Source organism: Bos grunniens, chromosome 10 (genome assembly GCF_055505025.1).
Source record: "Bos grunniens cultivar Pamir isolate PY7600 chromosome 10, Bosgru_T2T1.0, whole genome shotgun sequence".
In the NCBI taxonomy this organism is placed as follows: domain Eukaryota; kingdom Metazoa; phylum Chordata; class Mammalia; order Artiodactyla; family Bovidae; genus Bos; species Bos grunniens.
In genome coordinates, this window is record NC_141174.1 from 27863363 (window position 1) to 27881330 (window position 17968).

The 17968-nt window shown below is 41.0% G+C and overlaps 1 protein-coding gene and 1 long non-coding RNA gene across 5 annotated transcripts in view; one reads left to right on the forward strand and one right to left on the reverse strand.

Moving 5' to 3' along the window:
• RHOJ (ras homolog family member J) overlaps nucleotides 1-17968 on the reverse strand; it is a 105712-nt gene that overhangs the window by 8526 nt on the left and 79218 nt on the right. For 2 of the 3 annotated variants that reach the window (XM_086318915.1, XM_086318914.1), the window contains exons 3-5: nucleotides 17189-17353; nucleotides 14898-14993; nucleotides 5902-6081 (exon numbers count right to left, since the gene is read on the reverse strand). In XM_086318915.1, the coding sequence (XP_086175041.1) occupies nucleotides 5935-6081; nucleotides 14898-14993; nucleotides 17189-17353 (408 nt within the window). In that variant the 3' untranslated portion in view covers nucleotides 5902-5934. Of the gene's footprint in view, nucleotides 1-3794; nucleotides 6082-14897; nucleotides 14994-17188; nucleotides 17354-17968 lie in introns of those variants that run through there. The other variant, XM_086318912.1, reaches the window with a different exon arrangement.
• Nucleotides 1-17968, forward strand: part of LOC147364210 (uncharacterized) — a 151492-nt gene that overhangs the window by 5993 nt on the left and 127531 nt on the right. The window lies entirely within an intron of this gene.

A 17968-nucleotide genomic window follows, 5' to 3' on the forward strand; every position in this document is an offset into this window, starting at 1 on the left:
ACAGCAAAATTATACCAGCTACATATCATAAAGTTTTTGAGTCACTGCAGAACTCAGAACAAAATGAAATTTCCATGGTAGAACATGTTTAAAACACGCACAAAATGACTCTAGATTTTAACAGAATATTCCCTAAGGAGGGAAAAAAACAACATAGATTGTGACTGAGATTAATCATGCAGCTTTTCCTCTAATTTCTTGTAGTGGAAGTTAAAAGCCAAGAACTTTTACTGAACTTGCATCCCACAAATTCACAGATGAACCAATCCCAAGGAGGAAAAAAAAAAAAAGCATAGATTGTGACCAAGATTAATCATGCAGCTTTTCCTCTAGTTTCTTGTAGTGGAAGTTAAAAGCCAAGAACTGTTACTGAACTTGCATCCCACAGATTCACAGATGAACACATCCCTCCTTGACTCATTCCTGTCCTAACCCCAAGAGATCTCCCAAGAGCAGCGCTGAGCCTCTAATGCTCAATGAGCTTGTGTGTAGAGCTTGATGCTTTAATTTCCTCTTTGCTCTTTGTTGACCATGGAAGCACCATGAATTGTTGCCTTGCCTCATATTTTTGTACTCTGTCATTGCTGTTGTGCATTTTATTTTTTAATTTTGGAGTTTAGAAATGTTTTATTTTAGAAAGGTAACACCATTGTCCATTTTAAATGCAATCTTTCTATTTAGAGTTATTCCCGCCAAGATAAATAAATATTCTTCATACAAGTAACTGTCTTTCCAGATATCCCACAGTCATCCTTTTCAGGTTTTAAGTCATGTTCATTTTCAACGAAACTTTCAAACTGATTTATTCACTCATATTTCTTGGTAAGTTTCCTTTGCCTGCCCGCTCCATGTTAGAAGGTTTGAGGAGGATGAATAAGAAGGTTTGAAGGGAGATGACCTCAGAGGAGGTTTGAGAGAGATGACCTGCTTGGCTAGTAAAGACCCAGAGAGCGCTGTCCAGCACTTCATCCATTTTTAATGAATCACGAGGTGGTATTATCTACGATTATTACACAATTAATTCTGTTGGCTGATTCTGCTTTGAGACCCAGAAACATAGAATGCTCTTGATGAGAATGGCCCTGCTTTCTTCTCCATGGCTCTGGAGACCAGGCAGAAGTTGGTGATTCTCCAGGAGGATGGTCAGATATGTGTTTTTGCCTCGTGTTTGGTTTTAGGTTTTCCTCCCTTCTCTAAATGTTTCCTTTTTAAGAGTACCTAACTTTCTTCGCAAGAAGTTTGGTTTCCCTGACCTCTCTCACTCTCTCTTTTTCTGTTTCTAATGGTCCTTGAAATGAAATGTTTTCTTGAGTTTTCCTTTGTACTTGGGCAGCCTACGCAATGACTCTTAAGAGAATAGCTAGTGACCTGTGGTTTTCTCTGCAGAAGAGAATGCACATTTTGTATTCTGGCCTCTAAACATAGGGGTAGATTTAAAAATGAAGACATAAGATCATCTCCAGCACGGTGTCAAACATTCCTTTAAAGCTAAACCTTGATTTTTAATCTTCCATCACTTTGGTCTTATGGATGAATCTGCGTTTATGAAAGCAATCAGTTCAGTCAGTTCAGTTGCTCGGTCGTGTCCGACTCTTTGCGACCCCATGAATCACAGCACGCCAGGCCTCCCTGTCCATCACCAACTCCCGGAACACTGCCTCTTTAAAGGCTGACCTCAAGTTATATTGGAGAAGGAAATGGCAATCCACTCCAGTATTCTTGCCTGGAAAACCCCATGGATGGAAGAGCCTGGCAGGCTACAGTCCATAGGGTCACAAAGAGTTGGACACAACTGAGCGACTTCACTCAGGTTATATATTTCTTCTTGAAGACCCTCTACTTCGTGAGGTTATAGGAACCAGCACTCTTAATGATGATATTTATGTTATTTTCACATTCTGGGTTTTATGAAAGCTGTGTGTATGGCTACATGCACTTCATCTGGTACTTCTCTTCTCTTACAGACCAGAAATCTTCCAAAAGGTTCTTTGTATGTCATGATCAGACATATTGAAATCTCAGTACCAAATCTCTCTTCCTGTCATATGTGTGTGACAATTTTTGATTTCCCAGTTTAGTGCTTTCTTGTTGAAAGTGCTGCAGTTACTGCATTTAGCAATTGCTCTTTGGGTATAAATTTTCTTGGCAGAAAGCAGCCCAGAGTTCTACTGTTAACATGGTTCTGACTTGGTCATGGTCTTCCAAATAAGTCCATTAATTCTACCAAACAACCAACCATCTGATTGAAAAAAAAAAATCTGTCAAACTAGCTACCTGATCAAGCCATGAAATTGAGATTATATTACACTGTACATGTATATCTTATTATAGTGGCCCACGTCATATATTTGAAATATGGTTAGGATCTATAGGATAAACAGATGCAACTCAGGTAATATACCTACAAAACTCCAACTTAATATGTTGATAATGAGTAGATTCTAGTATGAAAGTGAAGTGTTAGTCACTTAGTGGTATCCAACTCTGCAACCCCAGGGACTGTAGCCCGCCAGACTCATCTGTCCATGGAATTCTCCAGGCAAGAATACTGAAATGGGGGACTTCCCTGCTGGTCCAGTGGTTAAGACTCTCAGCTCCCAATGCAGGGGGCCCAGGTTTGTTTCCTGGTCCAGGAACTAGATCCCACATCTGCAACTAAGGCTTGGTGCAGCCAAATAAGTGAATAAATATTAAAAAAAAAAAAAAAAAAGAATACTGAAATGGGTTGCCATTCCTTTTTCTAGGGGATCTTCCTGACCCAGGGATTGAACCCAGATCTCCCGCATTGCAGGCAGATTCTTTACCATCTGAGCCACCAGTATAGATTACAGTATGGAGATGAAAGGCACTGGATGGGAAGCAGAACAGCTGAGATCTGTCCAGCTTTGTCACAACATATCTCTTTTAACTCATCTGGGCTTGTATTTTCTCATCTGTACAATGAGGAAATTGGATTATAGCTTCTTCTATCTCAGAAAAGTCAAGACTACACCTTCAGTAGCGATCTGTTGCCCCTTCTTGACTTTGAAGATGGTGTAGACCTTTAAAGGGTCCTTGTTGGGATTTCTATGTCTTTCAATCTTTGGTTTCAGAATATAGTTTTATTCAATTTTATGGCAGAAAACTTTTTTTTTTTTTAGAGACATAAACTACCTATTGCCATGAAACAGGGAATACGTGATTAATTTGGTGGAATGACATGAACTCTTTTAGATTGCTTTGTTCTTCATTATTTTATTCAACAAGTAGCTCCTAAAACCTCTAAGTGCCTGGGCTCCACACAGACACTGTCTCTCCAGGTTCTGGTTCTAGGCAAGAGAGAGATCTCCCACTATGAACAAGTTAATCTCTGTGGCCCATTAGGGAGGTGATGACCTGGGGAACCATTTGCCTGTTGAGTGCACACATCTGGAAAATTCTCCTTGGCAGAGCAAACACACTGTTCTCAATTTTTCATCCACATCAGTGAGGAGTGGCTCTTTAGCAAGACATAAGGAGAAGGCAATGGCACCCCACTCCAGTACTCTTGCCTGGAAAATCCCATGGATGGAGGAGCCTGGTAGGCTGCAGTCCATGGGGTCGCTAAGAGTCAGACACGACTGAGCGACTTCACTTTCACTTTTCACTTTCATACATTGGAGAAGGAAATGGCAACTCGCTCCAGTGTTCTTGCCTGGAGAATCCCAGGGACAGGGGAGCCTGATGGGCTGCTGTCTATGGGGTCGCACAGAGTTGGACATGACTGAAGCGACTTAGCAGCAGCAGCAACCACACAATAATGTAACAAAACCAGGTAACGGCACTTCATTTATTATAGGGCTAAATGCTCATTATTGTTTGTAAAGGATGAACTCAAAGTCTGCAGAGTTACAGTTTATACATGGTTGATTTCCATTTACAAAGAGAGAATGTCCTTGTTTTCTCTAAATGTCAAGCTTTGACTTACAAAACTCCCGTTTTCTTTTAGGTGGGGTGTGTGTGTATTCAAGAAAATGTTCAGCAACTAGACGGGGGAGAAGAGAAATAAAACTTGAAATATAGAAGAGAGGAAAGCACATTTCAAAAATTTCAAACAAACAAAACCCAAAAAACTAGGGGGGGGTGTCACGGAAGGTCTTCACAGAAAAGACCAATACTGTATGCTCCTTTTTAAATGTGCTTCCTCCAGGAGCATAAAGAACTAGAAAGACAGGATTTTTCCAACAGGAGTGTGAATCTAGAAATTCTTAAACTAAAATTCGTGTAATTTCATGCTGCAAAGAGGCACTTTGCTTATGCAGTTGAAATAAAAATAAAGTGCCTACCTGGGTGTTTCTAGGATAACTGTAAGCAAATAAGACTAATTAGAAGCCTTCACAGTCTCTAATTAAAAGCTAGGAAATAAATCACTCTGAGATACAAGAATCCCTGGATGTTTGGAAGAGTCTCTTCCCCAGGGCCAAAGTCCCTGTTCCATAGAGCACATCATTTTGGAAGCAGGGCATAGATGGATCCAGAGCTTGGTATTCATGGATATAGACCAAAATACACATTTGGGACAATGAATACAGGAAATAGGGAGGGGCAATATTTTAGTACCAGTTATACTTGGAAAATATCCTTTAAAGAGAATGAATGAGAACTCCCATGGGACAAGCTGAGAAGCACTTTCAGTTGAAGTGAGAGGGAAAACTGAGGCACTTTGGCTTAACCTTTGCAACTTTTTTACATCCTATGGTCAGATCCTTCTTTGGAATCAAGTTATTATTGGGCATGGGAAAGAGTGTGAAATCAAGAGAGGAAAGAGGCATACAGTGGGGAAGGGAGGGAGCAGGAAATTTCACTTTAACGAATAATTATTTTTTAAAAAGATAGGTCTGCCATATTCTCTTCCTAATCAGTTTGATTGAAAAGCAGAAATTCTACTTTCTTAAAAGCACAGTTCATTTGTAATTTTAAAGAGCCAACTCATTGGAAAAGACCCTGATGCTGGGAAAGATTGAAGGCAAGAGGAGAAGGGGGAGACAGAGGATGCAACGGTTGAATGACATCACTGACTCAATGGACATGAGTTTGAGGAAACTCTGGGAGATAATGAAGGACAGGGAAGTCTGGTGTGCTGCAGTCCAAAGAATTGCAAAGAGTCAGACCTGACTTATCAACTAAACAACAACAATGACAATATAACGTGGAAAAAATAAAGTGACCAGTCAACGTAAGCATTTCTGGGGGTGAATTTTAGGCAACAAACGCAGACCTGCAACAGTTCAGGTGGTGTCTCTTTCAATCAGGTTCAGAAATTATGGCTTCACATATTTCCAAAAGTTTCAACATTTCCTTGTATCTTCTTACAGTCAGGCATTCAGAGGTACATGTTGGTTTTAATAGCTTTGGTAGAAACATGCTGAAAATAGGAATGAACATCAAAACCTTTTTCTTTAAGATAGTTTGGCATGGTTTTATAAGGCCTGAGTAAACTGGTAAATTAGTAATTTCTTAAAATAATACAAATTAACGTAAGACACATAGGAGAACAGCAGATTCAAGAAAAAAGGTTAGTATCATATTCCCATGTTTTGTAAAAGACAAGAACCAAGTTCTTTTTTTTTTTGGTTTTCCTATGATGATTTCCTATCAGCTTCATGCCCTTGGAGGGGATGATGGAAAACTCAAGATGGCCTTGACTTTGTTTCCCACGTGGTCAGTGGTGGCACTGGCTGGGATCTGGGCTCAGCATTCTCGTGGAGTGTGCAACGTGGATGCTTCTGGCTGGTATGGAGGATGTGGCAGTTGGCTGATAGTGTGCTGTGCTTGGGAGGGCTCACAGGGTGGAGGGGCAAGCCTCTGGGTCAGGGACTTCCTCTCTGGTCATGCCCTCCTTTTGGCTTGAGCTGGGTCACAGAGATTGGCTGCCATTCTTACCCTTTGTGGGGTGGAGGTGGGTCTCAAGCCACCTCAGATAATTGAACAGCAGCTGTGACACTGGGAGCAGTGTTTCTTCTTTTTCTTGGGATGGAAAATGGTGAGGATTGCTTCATCAAAAACTGCTTTGAGACCTTTCTGGGTCAGGGCCGAGCATTCCAGGTAGCACTGTGCTCCGATCTAAAACACAAAGAGAGGCGTGAGAGGAGGAGAGAGAGAAAAGCACAGTGGTGTCTGCCCTCTGCCCAGCCAAGAGCTACTGCTGCTTGTCTCACAAACAGCCCAGGGATGGTTTGGATCACGTCTTTTCCTTCTGCGTTTCAACTCGCATCTGCTTTTCTTTTTGGTATTTTTACATATTTTGCTTTCTGACATTAACATTAAATGACTGTGGATTGCTTCTGATGAACAACAAATTTATTATAAGTATAAGAATATAAAACATAAAAATTAAGAGAGGATTCAAAACCAGTGATATGGTTTAAGTATTTTTTGTGAACATCAGGGTATGTGATGTTGTTTTTAGTGCCTTCTCATTTGTATGCAGAACATGTGAATGTGGTACAAGTGAAATGAATTCCCTTCTGTGCATAGTAGGGCAGGGTGTCAACTTGCTTAATAAAGCTCATAGAAAGAGAGTGGTTTTATAGAGAGTTATATGGTTTTATAGGTCATTTTTGATTAAAATGCACTTCTGACAAGGTATCTCTCAGCAAAGTAATATCTGATTGGTTATATTATTCAGTTTTAAGATACATTAAAAGGTATATTTTAAGCAGTTAAAAAACTCCCAAAACACAGAAAAATAAAGGTCATAAACCCTCTTTGTCAATATACAGTCTACGTGTATTTAAATGACAAAATATCTTGTGCTTGCCTAGGGCTTTATTTCAAAGCTTTTGATGATTTCATATTATGACATATTTGATAATCACAGATCCCTATGAGAAATATAAAAATTCAGGCCAGAGCTACAGATTCTCATTTTTAAAAAATTGCAGGTAGAGCAGACCATGTTTGGCAGTCAACTTCATGAGATAATTCATGTGAGCAAGACCTGGGGTTTTAATTGCTCCCAAGCTCAGTTCAGTTCAGTTGATCAGTCGTGACTGACTCTTTGAGACTCCGTGAATCGCAGCACGCCAGGCCTCCCTTTCCATCACCAACTCCCGGAGTTCACTCAGACTCACGTCTAGTATGAGCTAACAATTTAATGTGGACGTTTTAATATTAAGGACATCTGGAGAAATGCTTCTATTATATGCTTCACATTATAAGAATAACTGAAAAATTAAAGTGTATCCAGGAGAGGGTGGATGGATGGAGGGCTCCCAGAAACCAACAGATAAATGACTAAAACAGGGTAGCAAAATCACATGCTGATTAGAGCCAGTAGCTTAGGTAATTAAGTAAAGCAGAGCTGGTGCCAGACAACAGGGAGAGGTGGAGACTGCGGCGTCCTGGGGGTGCACACCCCTCTAAGGCTGTCGGTCTACTTGGCTTTGGACAACCATTGTCATGCAGGAATGTTGGTTCGTTGTTGCCATCTTTGCGTTTTTGAAGAGGACGTGGGCATTTTGATTTTAATTAATATTTACCAATTAAAAAACATTCTATTGGCCAAGCAAGACACGAATGTGGGGTGTCTTGGGCAGCAACCAGCCAATTTGTATTGCTTAAGGACATCCAGCTAGAAAGTGAACGAGCTAGACCTAGAATCTGGGTCACTTGATGACTGTTCTTTCCCTGGTTTCATGATGGAAATTCTGACCCTCATCACTCAACTCTGGTCAAGTTGACAATGAAATGAAGCTGCCCACTTGTTTGAAAGTCCACAGATAAGAAAACTAAGCATGAGGTAAAATTGTTCTAGTGGGGTCCAGATATGTACTTTTTTCCTATATGGTTATTGGTTACTGTATGAGCCAAAAAAATTCCCAAAGGAAGGATGTTACATATTGAAATTTTATTTTATGGTTTCACTTTGACCATGGTCTGGATTAGAAAATAGCTTTTTATATAATTAAAAACAATTGAATTTAAGAGAGGGATAGTGAAGTGAAGAAAGCTGAACGTGGAAGAATTGATGCTTTTGAACTGTGGTGTTGCAGAAGACTCTTGAGAGTCCCTTGGACTGCAAGGAGATCCAATCAGTCCATTCTAAAGGAGATCTGCCCTGGGTGTTCTTTGGAAGGAATGATGCTAAAGCTGAAACTCCAGTACTTTGGCTACCTCATGCGAAGAGTTGACTCCTTGGAAAAGACTCTGATGCTGGGAGGAATTAGGGGCAGGAGGAGAAGGGGACGACAGAGGATGAGATGGCTGGATGGCATTACCGACTCGATGGACGTGAGTTTGAGTGAACTCTGGGAGTTGATGATGGACAGGGAGGCCTGGTGTGCTGCGATTCATGGGGTTGCAAAGAGTCAGACACGACTGAGCGACTGAACTGAACTGAGTGAAGTGAAAGTCACTCAGTTGTGTCCGACTCTTTGCGAACCCATGGACTATACAGTCCATGGAATTCTCCAGGCCAGAATACTGGAGTGGGTAGCCTTTCCCTTCTCCAGGGGATCTTTCCAACCCAGGGATTGAACCCAGGTCTCCCACATTGCAGGTGGATTCTTTACCAGCTGAGCCACAAGGGAAGTGAGGGATAAGGATTATAAGGATAGGATCAGAAAAATTTTTCCTAATAATACCCTGAAATGTCATCTCTTACAGTTTGGGATTGTATTCAGGACTCAATATGAACACATGTGAAAGGCACACTGATTTTTAATGAATGTGTCTACTGAATGATTCTTGTCAGTCATCCTGAAAAAAAGACCCAGAACATGCCATGGGCTGTTGTATCTAGAATACCTCCCCACTAAGATCACAAGCCTCGACTGACTCTGGAAATTACAGGACAGCTGGACGGATCTGGGTTCACACGTGGAATTCTGGACCATCTGGTCCTGCAAGATGGAAGACTGCACATTTCCTCCTTCTCTTGTCTCTACCCACCCCCGCCACAGTGCTGCTGACAACTTATTAGAGTTTGCCTTTTGATGGTGCAAGAGGAGTCCAAACTTGTCGTTCCCAATTCAGATATTTCTGAAGATAATCAAACAGTAGATCAAGGCATTATTGTGTAACTGGGTTAATATAGCATTATTTTGTACTGATAGTTACAGGAAAAGTAGCAAACAGATTTTGGGTGTGATTTGAGAGATATGTGTGAGAACCAGAACCTAGTTGTGAGGTCAGTATTACTAACCAAGGATCAGGTGCTCTAATGATCAGAGGAAAGAATTCATCCTGATGCAGCCAAGACTTATTCCCTAAAACACAGCCATGTTATAGGGACTGCTGGAAAAAAAAAAGTGTGCCCTCCAAGATGCAAAATGCAAAACCATCCCAGGGAAATATAGCCTCTTTTACAGCAGCAACTTCATCTGCCTCTTGGAGCAAAGGGACCTACACTGTCAAATATTTAGAATCCATCTGCAAGTGCTCAGGATTCACAGATCTTTATTTAGATACACATGTTAGCAATCTGGGACATGCTTTACCAAAATGATGTGTTTTCAGGAACAAAATAGAGACTGAGGAATGTAAACTGAGAGAACGTTTTCCTGATAACTTGATAATGGCTGTAACATTGTTTCAGAAGCTGGGAAATTTATCAGAGGTATACAGAACATAAAAGAGTCTGACAAGAAGGAAAAACCAGGCAAACAAACTCAGTGACGGATCAAGTGAAAGAAAACCTAGTGTTTCTTCCAGGTAGTCCTTGTGGAGGTGGGACATGTTCTAGAATAAGATAAGGCATAACTGGAAGGAATGAAACGGAAGGTCTGCCCAGCTGCAGACGTATCTGAGAGGACACAGTGTCTACAGCAATGCTAGCTAGGTGAGCTAGACCCTGCGGTGGGTACACTGGCTCACTTAGTTGAGAGGCAAGTCTCTCACCATTCTCCATCAGCTCAGAAAACTGATGTCCAGAGAGATAAGGTAACCTCCCCAAAGCCATACAACTAAGAAAATGGCAGAGATTTGAATGTGTCTGTCTCCTGAGCCTGAGTCTTAATCATTCTGTTGAGGTCTCTCTAGCAAATGTAAAGAAATGTGATGAAAGAGCAAAACAAACAGATGGAGATTTTGTTATGACTGAGTGACGTTGAGAGAAGAAGGGAAGGAAAAGGAAGCTTGGTACTGTATGTAAATAGGAAGAAGAGATTTAGTGCAATAAACAGAGTAAGCTGGTAGCTAAAGAAATGGCTAGTAGCGGAAAAGCTCCTTATTCCTTATTTAAAATTTAGGAAAGTTATGCAGAGAGAAAGTTCAACTTGAGAGCCACATGACAGAAAGAGAACCAAAGGACTTATGAGAGAGACTCCATCTCAGTAAATTAGCATGATGACCAAACTGCTGAAAAAGGAAGTGTTTCTAGGCTGGATGCATTGGCTGCTGATTTTTTTTTCAAGAATTGGTAGAAACTGCCAACTCAAGGATGGATAATGTGAGTGCACTGCTTGAGTGTAGGTTATTATGAGGTGGTGGGGATTGTGGCTTACTGAACAGTATATATTGGTTCAGGTTTTTCTGTACCATCTTATGGGAAAACCTGAATGAACTTTCAGGCCAACCCAATACCTTATTTAAAAAACTGTTTAAAAGTTTCAATTGATGAGGAAATGCTGGATTGTGCTGCCAGATGTACTGACTTTTTTTTAAAGAAATTAGAAATGTGTATATTTACATGAAGTTTCCAAATTGATCAATGTTGGCCACTAAATCACATCAAAAATACCCATGTTGGTTGATCAAAACATTTGTGGGTGAAATTTGGGCCATTACTTGCACGTATTAGTCTCCCTATTTGGAATTTGATCTCCCCAGTCTTCTAATTTTGTCCACCTGACAAACTTATTATCCTGGCTCAGTTGTTGGCTGCTCCAAGAACTGGCTCTGAGCCCTTCTCCCCACACGTGTCCATCACTGTCTCCTCTCTGCTACTCCAGTCTGTGCACGTGTCTGTTCTATTTGTTCAGCTGGTGTGCTTTAGCTTGCCGGTCTCTCTCGTCTTCTGGGCTGTGGGTCTCCTGAGGGCAGGGCTGTCTCACTCTGATCTCTGTAGCCCAGCTCCCAGCAGTGAAGTGACTGATTTCCCATGACCACAGGACTAAGTGGAAATGGCCAGCACACAAAACAAGGAGGGTAACGGTGACCCTCACAGTCAGCGGGAGGGTATTAAGGACTCCATGAACATTGACGACAGGGTTTTTGCTGCAGTCTTGCTGCTTTAAACTCCACTGGTGCAAGTTAAAAACCCAAGAAACGGGTGCTACGATAAAGAGTGAGAGTAGCAATAAAAAATGCACAGGGTGAAGAAGATGACAGGCGAGGCCAAAGATTGAAAAAAGGAAAATGGTCCAGTGTTTTATTCAGAAATACCTTAGGAAGACTGAGCTTAGAAAACCATGTTTAGATTGTATTCAGTGGACTTGGGAAAGAGAATGCACAAAGCATCATCATCTTAGAGCTAACGTGGCACAGATTAGGTATTCGTTATTGCCAAATAAGTTCAGTTGCAGTACAGACATACACAAATGAGGAAGGGTAAAGCAAGGGATAACAATAACTATTTATTATAAATTGATATAAAACATTTACACAAATGTAGTTGACTCTAGAGTGTAAATAATAGGAAATATGTATGACATGAAAATGTCTCATAAATAAAATGTCCTCTCAGATGAAAAACATTTTGGAAATTGACAAGTACTGAACAAAAGAATATAAAAAATCTGAACTTGCAAAGCATCTAAGTCATGGGGACAGTATACACATTACAATAGGGGCCTTCAGGGGCTTCCCTGGTGGTCCAGCGGCTGAGACTTCACCCTGCAGGGGTGCAGGTTCGATCCCTCACTGGGGAGCTGACATCCAACATGTCTCAGGGCCAAAAAACCAAAACGTTAAACAGAAACAATATTGTAACATATTCAATCAAGACTTTAAAAATGATCCACATCAAAAAAAGTCTTTAAAAAAGATACGGGGCTTCAGTCTATAAACAAAGAAGCCCCAAACCTAAGGGTTTCTTTTCAGATTAGAGGGGGGAAGTAGAAGAGCATGGTGGTTAAGCGCAGTTTTCATATCCTGGCCCTGCCACTTTCTAGGGGGGGTGATCTTAGCTTCTCTGAGCCTCAGTTTCCACTAGGAGAGTGGAGGTAATGATATGGACACCTTGGGGGGGTAGCTGGGAGGATTAATTAAGACAAGGTGTGTAAAGCGCTTGGCATGAGGCCCAGTGCGTTGCAAACACTCCATAAATGTTAGCTGTTATTATAAACTACTTGACAGGAAAGTCAGGGTGCAGAGAAACCTAAAGCATCTCTATAATTACATGAATTGTGATGAAACAAGTTAAACTCTTGCTTGGTTTTCTTCTAAATTGGATTTTGTAAGCTAAACATGATTTTCGCTGTATCTGAGAGCAGTTGCTAGGAGAAACTGGCAAAAGGCAATGAAGTGGTGAACTCAGCCATTGTTCCTAAAATAAGTATGAAATGAGATGGGAGGCTTTGGAACGACTTCGTCTCAGAGGGAAAAAACAACTTCCCAAATGAGAAGTCAGCCTAGGACGTTGACAGGATGGTGGTGGGAGAGACTCCAGAAGCAAGAGACACAGGAAACAAGTTTCTGTGCAGAGCTGGTGCTGAGCCTTTGGAGCCTCCTCACTGTGAAAGGTATCTAGCTGGGAATTGCTTACAATCATTTGTGGAACTGTACGTTTAAGTACCGGAGAAGGCAATGGCACCCCACTCCAGTACTCTTGCCTGGAAAATCCCATGGATGGAGGAGCCTGGTAGGCTGCAGTCCGTGGGGTCACGAAGAGTCGGACACGACTGAGCAACTTCACTTTCACTTTTCACTTTCATGCATTGGAGAAGGAAATGGCAACCCACTCCAGTGTTCTTGCCTGGAGAATCCCAGGGACGGGGGAGCCTGGTGGGCTGCCTTCTATGGGGTCGCACAGAGTCAGACATGACTGAAGTGACTTAGCATAGCATAGCATGTTTAAGTACTTTAGGGAGAGAATGGAAGCTGGATGTTTGAGGAAAAGGAAGAAGAACCTGTAGAAATGTGCCCATTTCTTAAAAAAATTTTGGCTGTGTCACATGGCATATGAAATCGTAGTTCCCAAACGAGAAATTGAACCTGTGTCCTCTGTGTGGAAGTGCAGAGTCTGAATCGTTGGACCACCAGGGAAGTCTGACATGTGCCCATTTTATAGGTGGGAAAAGAAATGGTTTGAGGAGATGGTTTACAAAAGGTCAGGTGCATGGGGGTGGGGAGGTCAGAAAGATCCTCTGGAGTAGGAAATGGCAGCCCACTCCAGTATTCTTGCCTGGAAAATTTCATGGACAGAGGAGCCTGGCAGGTTACAGTCCAAAGGGTTGCAAAGAGTCAGACATAACTGAGCGATTGAACAGACACACACCCCTATTATCAGCTGTGTGAATCAAACCTGTTCATCTCCCTAAGACTCTGGGTCCTCAACTGTAAGAGAAGACCACTGCTCTCTACCTAAGAGGGGAGCAAGAGGCTGAAATGAGATGGAGCTTATAAAGTGCTTAGTGAGAACAGGATGGGTGGCTCCCACCGCTGGTTCTAACATTACCATCCCTAGAAGCATAGTGCTAAGTTGCTTCAGTCGTGTCCGACTCTTTGTGACCCCCCTGGACTGTAGCCTGCCAGGCTCCTCGTCCATGGGATTTTCAGGGCAAGAATACTGGAGTGTGTTGCCATTTCCTTCTCCAGAGTATGTTCCCAACCTAGGGATTGAACCTGCGTCTTCTACATTGGCGGGCAGGTTCTTTACCACTAACGCCACCTGGGAAGCCCCCTAGAAGCATTCAGTTTCTCAAATATTTGTGAGATGTTCTCATGTATTAATCCATAGAAACAGAATTTTATTTAATTCATTTCTATTCAAATGCATCACTTAATTTTGTTGCCTATAAGAAAGGTTTAATAAGAGAAATGCATGCATTTTTATTTACCAAAAATTGGTAATTAATGTGACTCTTGACCTATTTAAAAGCAGGGGACCCCTAACTCTGCCCTAGGGCATGCGTTTGCACAGTTAGTTAAATAAAGTAAAAGAGAAATTTCTGAGACCTTTGGCTTGGCTTGATGGGTTTGGGACTAAACCAACGAGGAGGTTATGGAATATGATTTATAAACCTCCTTTTGTATCTGGTACCTCATTCTCTCATGGACATGTTAGTGTCTGCTTTTGTGCACATCTTGGCAGTAAATGGGAGACAGATTTGGTCTAAATTGTTTCCCCAACAAAATCATTCTTTAGCTCTTAAGAATGAAGAAAGGACCATGGAAAGGATCATGGAAACTGTTCCAGCTGTGAGCAAGTAGTTATTATCTGTGAATAGCCCCTTGGATTCTTCAGCTAGTTACCTTTCAGTCCATGTTACTCTTTTAAGATGCTGTTGGTGACATAATCCAGCTCCTCTAAGTGGCTACTCATTATAGGGTGAGAAAGACTAAACAAATACAACCCTGCCAGATGCAAATCTAAGTTTCTCTCAGGAAAATCACAAAATGCCTTTTATGGAGTCATTTAAACGAGTTACATGGATAATAAGCAGTGAGGTTTACAAATATCTATCTAATGATTCCCTTTATTCATACTCAATATGGCAAATGGATATTCTAAAGGTTGCTAAATCAAATGATAAGTGCTTCAGCTGTTTAAATTCATCAAGTTTCTTTCTTAATGAAAACCAGACAGTGCTGGCTGACAAGAATGCCAACCACATGGTCCCTTCCAGCCTGACTTGAACAGAGGAAATGAATAAAGCAGAGAGATGATTTTGAACACTTTGCATTTTAAAGCAAAAGCCTATGTAGCTCTTCCATTCTAAAGCATACAGCAAACTTGTCTCTCAGAAACCATTGAAAATGAAATTCAAAATCGGTACCGCTTTTGCAAGCTTCACACCATGCTCGTAAGTGAGAGGTTTCTCCTTCATATACAGCAAACGGGCCAAGGTTTTGGGGTCATCTCGGAGATCAATCTGGCAAAAAACACACATGTGATACATTTATTCATTTTTTCAGGCCTTACCAGATATTTCAAACTGTGACATAATAGAGATGTTTTCCCACTTGACACCCGTGAAATTGCTGAATTTTCTTTAAGGAAGTACATACACATGGCCATATTATGTCTAGAATTAAAGTGAGTTCTTTGTATATGTATACCCCAGGCTTTCCTTATAGTTTAGCCTTCAAAACTATTATCCTGGGAAAGTGAAAGTGAAAGTTGTTCAGTCTTGTCCAACTCTTTGCAACCCCATGGACTATCAGTCCATGGAATTCTCTAGGCCAGAATACTGGAGTGGGTAGCCTTTCCTTCTCCAGTGGATCTTCCCAACCCAGAGATGGAACCCAGGTCCTCCACATTGCAGGTGGACTCTTTACCAGCTGAGCCACAAAGGAAGCCCAAGAATACTGGAGTGGGTAGCCTATCCCTTCTCCAGCAGATCTTCCTGACCCAGGAATCGAACTGGGGTCTCCTGCATTGCAGGAGGATTTTTTACCAACTGAGCTATCAGGGAAATTTCACTACTACCCTGGGAGCTGAGGACTTATTCAAATGATTCTGTGGCTGTTTCAAATGCTTTAGAAGTTTCCTACACTACTTATAGGATATGCAAAATAATCAGTCTTATTACTGTGCAGTGACACCTCATTTGGTCTCTAGTTATATTACCAATTCTCTAATAGTTTATTTCCTGGCTCTGATTATATGTATATTATATACATAGACTTTTCCAAACCAAATCTTCATACTCAAAGGGATGAAGATTTGTCACTTGTGAGGATATTCTAAAGAATGTGCTGTAGGCTCTGAAGGCAAGTTCTAAAGAGGAATTTCCAAGGGGCTTGCTCAAGGAATAAACATTAATCTTTTCAAACATAGAACTACTTCAAAAATAGCGTCCATGTGTGGATGAGGGTTGAAAATTTAAATATTTAAGTTGCTTTAATCTCTCTGTGTGTGAACCCATGCATACATGCATGCGTGTCAATATGGGCACATCAAAGCTTGTGTTTTAAAGAAAAAATGACTTTAGGGCTCCCTTTGAAAGCCCATTTCTCAGCTTTACTACTTTGTGGGTGGGTTTTATTTTTTTGCCTTAATTGTTTAACTTAGTGCCCACGGGTTATAAAAAGGATTTGGATCATACAAAGATGTTGGCATGTCCCATCATATATTTCCTTACCAAATCGTCAAACGTTATCATCTAGAGTTGAGGCAAAAGATTTTATTTAAACAAACAAATAATTATCTTTCAGAACAGAAGTGTTAATTATATTTATGGATCTGTTAGTCCACATATTCTCTTGGAAATATTTTCCTTTCTCTTACTTGAAAATTTCTCTTGGTCAAGCAGAATGTAAAATGAGAAGTAGAAAGCAGCTGCATATGAAACAGACAACAATAAAGCTCTTCAGTATCATTACATTTCTGTGTCTTTGGGATAGTAATTTGGGTTTTAACATAGCAAAGAACAATCTATTTAAAACTATAAAGAGCTAGAACAATCTCTAATGTGTTTGGGAACTGGCTTACTGTTGGAAATTCAAACTATGGAACTTTATTAGCTTTCAAAACACTTTAAAGTCTTTTACAATTGCAGCTTTGTCTTATATATATCTGTTTTAATATCATTTCTAAGATCTGAAAGACCGGGGGCCTTCAAGGGAATAGGGAACAGTGACTTTCTGTCTTCCTTTTCAAGGACTGTTATTGAGGAGTTTCTGTCATAATGAGCCTATTCTGATTGCTGCGGTCATTTTGACATTCACACCTATTTTGTGACTTTCAAACAATCGTGGATTTTAGATATTAAAAAAATTAGGTAATAAGTGTAATTGACATCTACACCTCATTCCTCTGACTCAGAACTGGAGAAGGGTGTCTGTTTAAAAAATGACTTTGTTTTTTAAAGACAAAAAGTGGAGAGAAGAATTTTTAAAGGCCCCACGGAAACTTCCTGTTACATATGCAATAGTTCTATTGTCTTTTCAGCCCTGGGCTGAATAACCACGTGGTTCATGATAAAGGCTGTTCATAGGACTGTTGTACCTGAGACCCTCTATTCACCAGTGTTTGGTAGAACAGGATGTCCAGGAGATGCCCACAGGGTCTTTCCATTCTGATAAGCCCCCACTGCCGCCCTCCCCGGCCACGCCGCCTTCTAACCTGGGTCCCTATGAGGACGTAAGGCACGTGAGGCATGCAGCCCTTCAGCTCCGGGACCCACTCCTCCTGGACGTTGTGATAGGAGGCAGGGTTTACGACAGAGAAGCAGATCAAAAACACATCCGTGTTGGGGTAGGAGAGCGGCCTCAGCTGGTTGTAATCCTCCTGTGGGAAGAGCAAAGAGTCTGTGTGTTTGTATTGATGCAACAGGGTGAGGTGTGGCCCGGGTGGTTCCAGGAGTGACGCAGACTTCAGGTTCCCCCGCAGCGCCCTCTGACGCCGTTCCTTCCCCGACCCTGGAATCTGGTGATTCCCTGTATGACCAGAAGGAAAGGAGCCATTGGCCAGGAAAACACTTTGTTGTGTACAGAGCAATTATGAATTGCCCTCTTTTAAGATGAACTAAAAAAACAAGACAAAATGAAACAAAACCCTTAAAAACATTTAAAAATAGCTTTAGTGGGATAATTTACATACTATAAGGTTCATCCTTTTAATGACTATAACTCAAGAAGAATTATTGCGATTCTTGTGTCTATGGGAATTGTGTTGTATTGAATATGGATTTAAAGTAGTAGGCCAATGGCCAAAGCACAGAAATTCTCTCCTTATGTAATTTAAAAAAATTTGCATTGAAATTCAATTTAGAATAAGCTAACTAAAATGCAAAGCAACGAGTTGTTGCCAAAGCATACACCACAATATTTGAAGAAATATTTTGTGTGAGGGGTTAGAGCTAAGAATTTGGGATTTATTTCTAAATCTACCTAAAAGCCATAT